At 44.4% G+C, this 12,855-nt stretch overlaps 1 protein-coding gene across 1 annotated transcript in view; it reads left to right on the top strand.

The window, feature by feature from the left end:
- Nucleotides 1–12,855, top strand: part of robo3 (roundabout, axon guidance receptor, homolog 3) — a gene marked incomplete at its 5' end in the record, with an annotated part of 155,517 nt that overhangs the window by 85,878 nt on the left and 56,784 nt on the right. The window contains one exon of the mRNA XM_079172075.1: nt 3,069–3,395. Coding sequence (XP_079028201.1) covers nt 3,069–3,395 — 327 coding nt within the window. The remainder of the gene's footprint in view (nt 1–3,068; nt 3,396–12,855) is intronic.

Raw genomic sequence — 12,855 nt, 5'->3', positions numbered from 1 at the left:
TCCATGTATTAGGCCCAGATAACATTAGACGTTCATGGATCTTCCAAAGATGGCCCGGTGGGAGGAGTGCCAGGTGTCTGTTAATGTTCATCCATGAGGACTCAGCCACCATCAACCACCACTTTCAACTGCAACCACTTAGTACAGAGGGCCAGCTGCTTTCATCCTGCCAAACATGACAAGGATTTCTGTTTGCATCCTGATATGTTGAAAAAATAGTTTTATGAGTATATATTATATATACAGATTATTTTATTAATCCCCCCAAAAATTGCGCTGCCACACCACACGTAAGAATCACAAAATAACACGAGGAAACTCAAAGAGGCAGATAAGAAATAAGAATTACAGTTAAACAGTAGTAAAACTAAAAAGTAGGACTGTACTGTAATTCTGAATTTATACAATGATTCTAGGTAATATTCTTTACATGATTAGTGCAAGTCTCGTACATTGGTGGTGATATAGTATCTGTTCTCTACAACTGTGATCGTCAAAAAAAGTAGTTGATGAATCCGCTTCAGTTTTGAAGATTTTGATGAAATTAATTTACTGGTTCAGAAACAATTTAACTGCCATTCAGCTTATGCCAGCTATAAACTCAAGACAATATACTGTACATTTCCAGTATCAAAAAGAAAGCGACAAAAAAAGAACATTGCGTATTTTTCCCGGTAATGGCAGTGAAATAAAACCCTAAAAGGTATATCTGATCACATTCTGCTGTGAGCTGGGATGTCAGACCCAGCTGCAATTTAAAACTAGATGCAACTTCAAAGCATCAACAGCATTTCCTCCTTTTTCAGAGCGTTCTATGTCTGTGTGCTGAATGTAATTGCGTTGAGAGCAGGGCAACCAGATGGTACTCTATTTTCCCATCAGAGACAAGAACTTTAGCTGAGTTCTTAAACCCCCAAAACCTCACCGAGGATTTGTCACTTTGAGGGCAGGAATTTTGACTGCTTTTCTTATCAGGTGTTATCAGGAAGGACTGAACCTTTGAACCCCTTCTCATTCATGCACCTGTGGGAAGAATCATTACGACCATCTCTCTTTATGTTGGACCTGATTACACTGTTATACCTGGGCTCGAGGCACATTCTCAAGCTACCTTCTCATAGGAGAGGAAGAACACAGGAAATGAGTTTCTATCTTGATGACCTGGAGGTTTGAGAGTTACCCAAACTGCAATAGGCTCCTTCTTCTTTCTCTGCCTGATCAGTTGTTGCACCGTCTTCTTTTTTTAAATGTATTTTTCAGTGTCGTTTGTTCATAAGATAAAACCCAACACCAAAAATCAAATAAAAACCACGGGCATTAATATGGAGTTGGATGCCCTCTTTGCCAAAGGAATTGTTAGGGAGGTCGAGCACTGATGTTGGACCAGAAGGACTGGCCTGGTTCTAAAAGTGTTGAGTTCCTCCACACCAAACTAAATGTCTTTATGGACCTCGCTTTTTGCACAGATGCACAGTCATGCTGGAACTGCAAAGGGCCTTCCCCAAACTGATTCCATAAAGTTAGAATCCCCTAGTTGGCTAAAAGATTTTGGAATGCTGCAGCATTAAGAAGTCTCTTCACTAAAACTAAGAGGCTTAGCACCAACCTCAAAAACCAGCCTCAGATCCCTCCTCCACCACACCTTACAGAAGGCACTATACATTTGGGTAGGTAGCTTCCTCCTGACATCGGCCCAACCAGATCCGTCCATCAGAAAGTGAAACATGGTCCATCGCTCTAAAGAACACATTTCTACTGATCCCGAGTGTAGTTGCAGCATCACTCCAGCTGACGCCTGGCATTGAGATGTGAGGTTTGCGTGCAGCTTCTTGTTTTAGCATACAAACTTAGCGTCGGGGGTTTCATGAAATAGGGCTACTTGCTGGATTTTATGTACCTGTTAGCAATGGGTGTGTCTGAAACACCTGAACTCAATGATTGGGTGTCCACTGACCTTTGGGTACATTGTAGCGTGTTTCTCCAACCAAACAGTGACTTATTCCATGAGAACAGCATCATACAGAGCTACAAAACTCAAACGCCGAACAAGGCCATTCATGTTTTCTGTCTTCCTGTTATCTGCTCAACCGTTCCTGCCAATCTCCTGCTGTGAATGTTCTGAAAACACAAATTTGCGTAATATGCCGCTATATGGCACAGCTAAAGCACGCAACACTGACAGTGAAAAATGTCTTTAGTTTAAAAACGGCATAAAAATCCCCTGCTGCAAAGTCACAAATGCTGCAACAATCATCACTGGAACAAAACCTGGTTATTAAAAAAAAGATGCACCTCCTGTTGCCATTCTTTCATATGCCTCCAGGGGGAAATTCCACTTGTGCCTCATGGTGCTTCAGTTTGTGACATTGCTTTTCATACATAATTGTACCGCTAATATGTTGTCATTCAGATTGGAGGAGGAGAAGGAAAGAGAGGCGGGAGGAAAAAAAGCAATTTCAAAGCTTGCAAAAAAAACCTGTGGAAATGACCTTGTCTCGGTCTGCTTCTGTCTTCATTTCTTTCTTTCAATCAGACTTTCAAAGGAAAGCTAGAGAGTCTGCAGACTCTGATCAGAAGCACAATATATTATATTGATAAATAACTTAGAGAAACACACAGTGCTTTACATAGGATTCTATTAAATAGAAAACACCAGTTTAAATGTCCTAGGTATAGTGAGTTGGATCTAGATGTCTGAATAGTTCCATGAGCTCATGTTTAGCAGTTCTCCCATGTCCTACACTAGCGCAGCTACACTCTTCTCCCATCCGACGCCTGTGAACAATCTAAATGTATCATCTTGTCACATGTGCTCTTTAACTACCCTTAACAACTCTCAATAACACAGACTGTTGATTTTGTGGCTTTCTTCTCAAGCTGTTGTCTGTTGTGTAAGCTTTAAAACACCAACTGGCTCTGGTTTTGAGATATGTTTGCTATAATCATTGCTGTTGTTCTATTGCTGACATATGCATATTCCAAATGTTTGCACCATCAGAACAAAAAAAGCTGCCCTATGATGGACTCAAACTTAACCCTTCCTCTTCCCTCTGTCGTCTTACCTCCAGGATCCCGACCCAGGTTGGAGGATGCGCCTCCCCGGATTGTAGAGCACCCTTCTGATCTGATCGTGTCCAAGGGCGAGCCGGCCACCCTCAACTGTAAGGCAGAAGGCCGGCCGACTCCAATGGTGGAATGGTACAAAGACGGCGAGCGTGTTGAGACGGATCGAGAGGACCCTCGGTCCCACCGGATGCTCTTACCCAGCGGCTCCCTCTTCTTCCTGCGGATCGTACACGGCAGGCGAAGCAAACCCGACGAAGGTGTCTACGTGTGCGTGGCGCGCAACTACCTGGGCGAGGCGGTCAGTCGCAATGCATCACTGGAGGTGGCGAGTAAGTCTTTCATGTTTTGTTTTTCCGGCTTGAGGACTTAGTTGTTCAGTACACATACACACCTATCTTTGTGAGGACCAATTGGAGTTTTAGACCGACAGAGTGAGGACATTTTGGCCGGTCGTCAGTTCTTCAAAGGCCTGCTTGAGGGTTCAGACTTGGTTTTAAGGTTCAGGTTAGGTTAGATTAAGGGTCAGGCATTTCTTATTTTTACCCATACCCCTCCTTTTTAGTGCCCCTTGATTTTCGACTTGCCCCTCGGAACAGAGTTGATGGGTAGTGGTTGGAATCTTCCCCTATGGAATGGGACAACCCTGCGAGACCCTGATATGTCGTCAGTAGTTGTTGTTGTTGGCTTATTAGGGAAACAGACGAGACGAGCCAGTTCATGATAGAAAACCCGGCCTAAGGAGCGGTAACAACTTTGCTGCTGGACTTAAGTTCAATATCGGGCATTTAGCGCCATCAACAGGGGGAAATGTGACATGGAAATGTGTTGAATGCAGGACAGTCTTAAGACATTGTTGTAACGATAGCTAGCCAGACTCATCGACATACTAGAGATTTTTGTGTTTTTTATTTAAGGTCTGTAAGCATTGAAACAACATGAAACTAAGATTATATAATATTATCAAGCTTTTTTAAACCCTTATTAACAAAGAAAATACTTGTTTTCTCAACACTTGCTTTGGAGTGCGCATATGAATAACCACCATTTGGAGGGCCATACAGCCCTACCACTTCACCCTAGCCCTCCATCACAACAATAATCGGGACACCCCGATGTGTGGACGAGCTAATTGGAGGAGTAGAGCTAGATAGTAGTTGCAATGGTTGAACTGAGATTGCGCCTTAGTTGTGATGGTTAAGGTTAGGAAAAGGGAATGCAATTTGTCAGTGTGTGTCCTCACAAAGATAGAAGTACGTGTGTGTGTGTGTGTGTGTGTGTGTGTGTGTGTGTGTGTGTGTGTGTGTGTGTGTGTGTGTGTGTGTGTGTGTGTGTGTGTGTGTGTGTGTGTGTGTGTGTGTGTGTGTGTGTGTGTGTGTGTGTGTGTGTGTGGCTGTGATTGAACCAAAAGACAGAAATGGAATGCTGCTCCGTGCTAATGCAGGGCAGACACATGGGAAGTAAATGCAAAGGACAGAGGACATGTGATGCTACAAGGACATTGTAGAGGAAATGTAGAGCTGGAGAGAACATCACTAACACAAGGAGCATAGTGTGTGTGTAGGCAAAGGAAGATATGTGCTTGTCCACATATCAGGTGTCAAACATCATGTCATGCATCATGTAGCTCTGGTAATAACAAACACCTGAAATCACAGATAGTTTCACAAGTAATATTGTTTGCTGCGGATGCAGAGGCAGCTTCAAAGGGCTCTCTGGGCTCTTATCATCGCCGTTTCTCGGCTGAGTTAACTTAAGACGCCACCCCTGACCTTGGTGTCAGATCTCCTGGCAGCTTGCACCCCGAGACCCCCCCAACCCCGTCCTCCTCTCCGGCCGCCGACATTGTATCCTATCTCCTCCCGCCCCAGAGAGCCTGGCCTCTGTCGTGTTGCGACAGGGCCTGTTAATGTAGATGGATGACAGCTCGCTCCTGTGAAGAGATAACAGTTGTCGCCACTGGACAGGAAAGCTGAAAAAAAGGCCACTGGAGGTTGGCAGCTTCTCTCTAGCAAATGATACAACCTTAAAATACGACAAAGTGGTGAGTCTCTATTCCAACAAACACCTTGGCACTTGAGTGGAATGCAGATAAGGCCAATGTGATCTCCTCGCCATTACTTTTAGTTAGAATATTATAATGAAGTACAACTTTGTTTTGACAGCAGCAGCATGTCATTTCAATAAAGAATGCAAATAAAGTAGAGGACTATAATGTTTTTTTTTAAAGTGGACTACAAACTAAGTGCTGCTGAATGACTTGAATAACGGACGATCATTATGTTGATGTTGTCATCCCAAACTTAAGAGCGTCTTCTATACTGTGACTGTTCCCCAGTGAAACGGTGTACACTTCCAAGAGGGATTTAAATCACATCCTTCACATTTGATTGGACCGGTAAAAAGAGAGCGGGCTTAGAAAGTAACGCAATGCGGAGCTACAGAGGACTGTAGATCCACACACACCTCCCTTCACGTGATATCGTTGGTTGAAGTCGCTTGGTACTATAGCTTACCGTACGCACACGACAAAATATTTTTGTTGAATTTATTTTCTTTTCATGTTTTTGCATATATTGTTAAATAGGTGCTCAATATGCGCGGAATTGTGATCTGAAAGGGTTAAAAATACATTTTTCATCTCAACTTTGACTGGTACTTTGTGTCCCTGCTTGTAATGATTCAGAAATCTCTGAACCCAAAAGGCAGAATGAGCAGGATCAGGTGAGGGGAACGAGCTGATTGGGTAGATGAGGTTAACAGGATCTGTAATGACCAGGCTGGTAAACATGAAATATAGTCCCAATAAAGGTGCACTTGAGTCCTTGCTTATCTTCGAAGCAGCATGCTTTTTACTGCTGGTACAGAAACACCAGTCAATATCTAAACATTGTCTCAACCCCCTTCACTCCAACGTCTTCTTTTATCATCCTCCCTTTAAAACAGAAACCAGCTCAGGAATTACTCATCGCACTAACACTAACCAGATAAAAGCAGCTGAAAACAAACTCCTTTAAAGAAAATCTGTGAAACTCTAGACTCCTGTCAAACACCTCACGGCCGGGCATCGTATTTTCCTGAAAGGCTCCAGCCCCTAACTTAATAATGAGGCTGAATTTACCCTGACTGCCTCCACAGGAAAAAAAAAGATTCTCCATCCTCTATCAACTGCTGGGGATCTTTGAAGTGTGTTCCTCACTTTCTTTCTCACCTTTCACCTCGCTCTTGCTCTGTTTTAGATAGCAGCGTCAGACGCTGCGGGCTGTTGGTGATATACGTCACATAGAAACTGAGCAGGTTGTGAAACACTTTCCACAGAGCTGGTTTGTAAAAAGAGCAAAGGAGTAGAAAGGCTGGTGGTTGGCTGTTAGTTTAGGAAGCACTTGATTTGATATGCAGTATGAGCTTTTTAACGTCAATATTGTTGCCCCATCGTGTTCATTTAATTGTGGGAACCCCAATTCGTAATGGTGAATAATATTCGATTAATTGTGCAGCCCTAACCAATGCTAGAATGTTCTCACTCCCCCATGAATAACCCCCATGGACTGGATCTCACACTAGGCTCTGTGGGTTTGTTGTGCATCTTTCAGTCTGCAAGGCCTCGCAGCTGTCCATGTGTTTTCCTGCGTATCCAGCTTTCCTTCCTGATGCTGTGGTCCTTTTAGGAGTGACATTCAGACACATGCACAGGGACACAACTTGGCACTATCGGCAGTTGTTCTGACAGATAGGACTCCCTAAGTCATGGTGGTAGAGGCACAACTGCAAGTGTGTGTTTGACTTGTTCTCCCGAGTGTGAGTCTGCCAGCCAGCACAACCACGCAAACCTACAAACCCCACTGTTGGAGCATCAGAGAGAGAGAGAGAGAGAGAGAGAGAGAGAGAGAGAGAGAGAGAGAGGTTACACAGAACAAACAGTGGCCAGTGCCAAAGTAGAGCCAGTGCCAGCTCCCCCCCCCCCCCCCCTCTTTGCATGGCACCAATGGGGCTGGAGATAATGCCACGGGCACATAAGCCCGCCTGGAGCTGCCAGGGGGCTCAGCGAGGCAACAGAGAAGGCGCAAGATGGCACTTTGTGGCACGGTGAGGGAGAAGCGTTGTGTATTGGTGTGTATATTTGGTATCGGGGTGGAAGCCAACACAGTGGGAAGGGTGGAAGGTTTCGGGAGGTTTAACCCCTCACAGTCCATCTGCTGCAGGCTGAGAGGCAGGCAGGGCTGAGGAAGGCCACTGAGCCGTATGGATGAACTGGCAGGATTGTGCAAGTGCTGACAAACAAACCTGACTGGAGTGTTTGTCTGGAAGTGGTTTATTTCCCGACGTGTGTTAATCTCTTTGTGCATGTACCAAGGGGCTGAGGACTAAAGATCTCATTTAAAGTACACATAGAGCTCTAACTGCAGACAGCCTGTCGAGACATTTCCATGTAGAATTGAAGCAGCAGTTGATAAGCGAGTCCATAGAAGTGAGACAAACGTAACACTCCATCATCTTAGCTGTGGTTGTGAAAGTGCATTTCAGCTTTAAAGTGATACGTCACCCGGAACCTGTCCTTTTGAAGATCAAACACCCTGTGCAGGCTTTAAAACATTTAACAGATTCCTCATTGAGGAGAACTTCTGCTGTAGTCAGCTTGAATTAAGTCTGTCCCCCTGTATCTCAATAGGGAGGAAGTGTCAAAACACGTTTCCCCACAGCAACTTACACATCCCACCTGATGTACAGGTTCTGTACCCATGGCCATTGGGAAATCTTGACCTTTTGGTGGTGCTAGATAAAAACTACAATTCATTCTCTAATGACTGTAGAGATGTTTCACTCCAGAGCTTAACCAAGTGTGCAAGAGTATCATCCGCATGCCAAATGACCTCTGCACCAACCATTGGCAGTGCAGCGGTTACTTTGACTGATTCTTTTCCAACCTACATTTGGTGAAGACCCGTCCTGCTCTGCCTCTGGTACTTGTTGCCCTCTTATAAACAAGATTGTTGGAAGGTTGATAGGTTATTGTTCTCAGTGGATTATTTCATAAGAATGGCAGACATTGTAATTACATTGTATATAATTATACAACGTTGCTTTGCACGTTGCATATATATATTAGATTAGATTAGAAAACTTTTAAAAAACTATTAATTCCCAGTGGGGAAACTCATTTGCCACCCAAAACAATAGACAGTCCACAACAGACAAAAACACATTACAAAGAATAAATAACACCAGAAAATGCCATATAAAATATATATATATATATATATATATGCGCAAGACCTTTGCCACTACTGCATAAAATAGTCCAATTCTTCCAAAGAGACAAGTTCATGTAACAATGATGCACATACTCATTGTATTTTGGGAATAATTTGACAGGTCGACGTCATGCCAAGGTTTTGAATATAAATGATGAACACGGCTACTTATGGAAGCTGATTGTCTTTCAATAGGAAGGATAGATCTCTTTGTACTTCAATACTATATGAACAGAAACTGTTCAGACATAAAGAAGGCACACAGTGAAGTTGTTTCAAATAATGCTGATGAATATTCTCTGTTTTGGTTAAAAACACTCATTAGTCTCCGTTATCTTTAAATGAACGTATATTTTTAGAAAAACGTTAAACTTCTCTTACGTCAGAAGGTCACACTGTCCTTTTATAGCACAGACGATTGACAGTGACTCAGCAAGTTTTAATATCCATTCCATTAATTCTCAATGCTTCGCAGGTTTTATACATTTGCACTAAGATTCTTCCACTAGAAGTGTGTGCGCACCATTTTCCTCTACAATTAGGCACCCAATAACTCATTAGAGATGGTTCTGCTTACATCTGTAACAGTTCCCACTTATTGTTAATGACATGTTTGCTGAATGGATGTTTGATGCATGGGTTTTTTCAAGCTTCAGTGGGTGGAGCTTAACCTCACATACGACCTATTCTCTAACCCTAGCTGGCAGCATGCCGGAGTTTTGCATTTCTTTCAAACAAACATTGTTGAAGATGAAGAGCCATAAACATGTGTCACAATTGTAGGATCAAAAGAAAAACACAGAGTTTCATCTGATAAAGTCCTACAGTACTGTGAGTGTAGCTGTCATCCAGCAGATCCTGCACCACTTTGCTGAGCTTTTCCTTCCAGAATGTGTTTTCTGCAGCCCAATCCTCCCATTTCACGCATTAAAAGAGATTCTTTGATCCTGAAAATACGGGCCCGCAAAGTTCTGTGCCAGGAGCAGAGGCCAATTCATGTCAGATGCATAAAAGTCAGTCAGCCACAATAGAACTAACGGGCCAGACACCCCTGGGTGGGGATTTGACTTTCAGAGCGACTTGCCCAAGCTCCTGGCGGCTTTTTCTTTGAGTGTTTTATACCTCTGACGTTTTTATTATTCCTGCTACCTCTCCGCTGCCTGGCTTTATGGCTCATGAATATTCAGGCTAACAGGGGAGGGGAAGAGATGCTGCTTTTTCTACAGTGCTGGGGGGCGGAGTAAGAGGCATTTCAAATAAAAGTGACTGGGGTACAATGCCCCCCAGAACAAACCCCGGCCCCCCTTTTTATTTTTGCAAAGGTCGTTTGGCGGTCGAGCCTTCGAGTGTCGAGATGGCAGCTGCCTCGTGGAATTTGGGGAATATAGAGGTGAAGAAGTGATGACACTCCCGGTCTTCCTTTTCGCTCGTGTGAAGTTGTTCTTGTGGGTGTGCACAACCTTAAATCTTTGTAACGGTAGTCTGGCCAACTTTCTCACCCGTTGTAACCCTAGACGCCAGTGTGGGAGAAACAGCTGAGCAGCACTGTCACCACTCGATCCTCCTTTCCCTTTCTGTCTCCTTCTCACACACACACACACACACACACACACACACACATACACACACCTGTCACACTGAGCCCCATGTGCACGAAAATGGATTTCAGGGTTTTATGGATTTGGAAATGGGGAAAGGATTTTGTGGGTTGGGGGGCAGTTTGTTGTTTGGAAAGAGTTATAATAGGAGAGAAGTGTAGGCTGGTTGGCTCCGATAAAAGAGATAAAGTAAACCCCCACCAGTTCCTCCCTCCCTCCGCTGTCCGTTCCCTCTGTCCCTGTTATTAACCCCGGCAGTGTGGAGCCATATGGGCTGTGATTGGAGCTCGGCGGTGCATGTGGTCAGACACAGTGGAGCGCAGTCACACTGATCTGTACATCTATACACACCGTACCTGCAAGCTGCAGGCTAAGTGAGCACTGACCTGCTGTCAGTTTCTGTAGACACCTGTTACTGGGTGAATACTGGAGTATGTCAGTGCTCCTCTTACCAGCAGGTAAATGTTTTTTTTAATAAAGTCCTCCTAATCCTATGCCATGTTTAAAATATGCTGGAATACAGCTTTCACCCTCAAGATGAAATGCCTCTTTTCCTATTAACCTAAACTATATAACTGTTATTTTATTCCTTCTGCTGCTCTCAATGGGCTGCTTGTAGCTGTTGGCCTGCTTTGAATGAGCTGATTTTATCTGCTTAGCAGTTATGAGACAGACGATTTGAACTGTTTTGCCTTTTGAGCTGTTTTTGAGTCTGTCAGTCACAAGAAAGAGGGGCTGTTGACCTGTGCTGCAACCCAACATTTAAACTGAATCCTAAGTGTTATCAGCACATAGAACCTTTTCTTGTACTTCTTCTATAATCAGTCCATTGTAGCTTTAATGAGTAGTGCTCACATTTTTCATCCTATTCGCCCATCTTTATGAATTCTAGCAGGTAAGGAAAGCCCTCTTATTAAAGATCCATCCCCTCATCTATGCATTGAACAACAGTAGAATCATTGCTGCTAACATTGATTTAAATATAGTTTTGGATTGGCATCAGTAAGTGGTGTATGAGTACACATCCAGCCCTCCCTGCATCCACAGGAGCATGACAATGTTTCCCCAGCTGTCCGAAGCACTTTGCCCATTCAGACCCATTTGTCAAGACAGCCACTGTCAAGTCTTGTTTCCCATTTACCTCCTGCACTGGTCTGCTTTATAGCAGCTGAGACGTCCTCGTGCTTCGTCGTGTCCACGCATGAATCGGTTAGTGTGTATTTGCATTTGACACACTGAGCCAAGATACAGTAACACCATCTCTCCTCACGCATTGAAATCTTGGTTGTCGGTTGCCCGATGATGCGTCTGTCTATCTATGTGAAGCTCCGAGGTGTGTTCATGCTTCACTAATGGGATTGCAGGTCCCAGGCTCGTGGAGGACAGAGCTGGTGGCAGTTCTGTTCTTAAACGAAGGGGATCAGATGGCCGGAGTGAGGCCACAGGCCTCTGGCTTAACCCCCCCCCCCCCCCCCCCCCCCCTGTATGATCCGGCCGTCTGCCGGTCATTGAGCCAGACCCACCAGCCAAACCCTCCTCCAGAGGATAGCCATGAATTAATTAGACCATACTAAAGGCGAGTGAGACGTGTGCGTGTGTGTGTGTGTGTGTGTGTGTGTGTGTGTGTGTGTGTGTGTGTGTGTGTGTGTGTGTGTGTGTGTGTGTGTGTGTGTGTGTGTGTGTGTGTGTGTGTGTGTGTGTGTGTGTGTGTGTGTGTGTGTGGGGTCAGTAGGACAAAAGCAGAAGGATGAGGGGTGGGGGTGGTGGAGGGTGAGGCGTTGACAACAGGTGGTGTGAGGAAGAGCTTTAACCACCTCCCCCCCCTTTAACGACAGTGCAGCACAGGGGCCACGGGGGCTGTCGAGAACAATAAAGGTCCCTTGCTCCAACCGTTGGGTCCAATCACCCCCCCCATCATCTCTCAGGCGCTGCACTGCCAGACTCACCAGTCCCTCTGTGCTAAATGACTCCCCTCATTGCTCCTTTCCTAGGTTTCTTCCCATGTACTGTCTGTGTGAATGTGTATTAATATTTCTGTGCTCAAACAAGTACGTAGAGCAACATTTTAAGTCAAGTGAACTACGGATGCACGATGCATTTCAAAAGCGACAGTTATTACCCCTACTTGTTCGAATTTATTGTTCAACATGAACCCATTTTCATATTTTATGGACAATAAAACTGAAAGAATGGAAACACTGACTATTTTTTTATCCACACCATGAATATTTAATGTGTTTTTGTATGCTGCTTTTTCTGAAGTATCTTGATTAAAACTGTAATTAATGGGGAGTCATTAGTCATGGTCTTACAGAATGCAAATGACCCCGTTAGGGCTCACTGAGGCCAACAATAGCCCTCTGGCAAAACTACACAAGGGGCTGAGTGGTTGTGGAGTGTTGCCTCAGGGTACAGATTATTAAGAGGAAGTCCAGTTGGAAGCCTTATCAGATGCAAAGACAATCTGCAGCAGTTTATTTGGCTTTTGGGCAGCGTTGGAACTGAAAATGATCACATCAGCGCTTATTTGCGCAGGAGCAAAAGTGGAACCAGGATAAACCTTTTTCCCAGACTGCTTTGCATTTTTGAGCCAGAGCCCTCTGCAGTAGCACCCCCGCTGCACCAATGTAGCGTCCTCATTGAAATTAATGAGGAGCCTGTGTTTTTTAATGTATTGCTAATGTCGGCCTGAATGCGCCCGTAGGGGGCATCATGATGAAAGGCAGCCAGTAAGGCATCGGTAGAGAAAGTAGAACAAAAGGCAACAGTAGTGTGAGGAGATGCAACATGGAAATAGACTGAACTAACACAAATAACACACACCACAGCAGAGGCAAATGGCAGACGGTTGAGCATGGGGGGGGACGAAAGAAATTCGTCCAGAAGCAGGATACATCTGGGGAGTTTCAGGCCAACACAATCAATACGAGGTTCAAACAAAT

Source organism: Pholis gunnellus (assembly GCF_910591455.1).
Source record: "Pholis gunnellus genome assembly, chromosome: 13".
Classification (NCBI taxonomy): Eukaryota; Metazoa; Chordata; class Actinopteri; order Perciformes; family Pholidae; genus Pholis; species Pholis gunnellus.
Note: the sequence above shows the minus strand (reverse complement) of the source record. Positions and strands in the feature narration are given on the sequence as shown.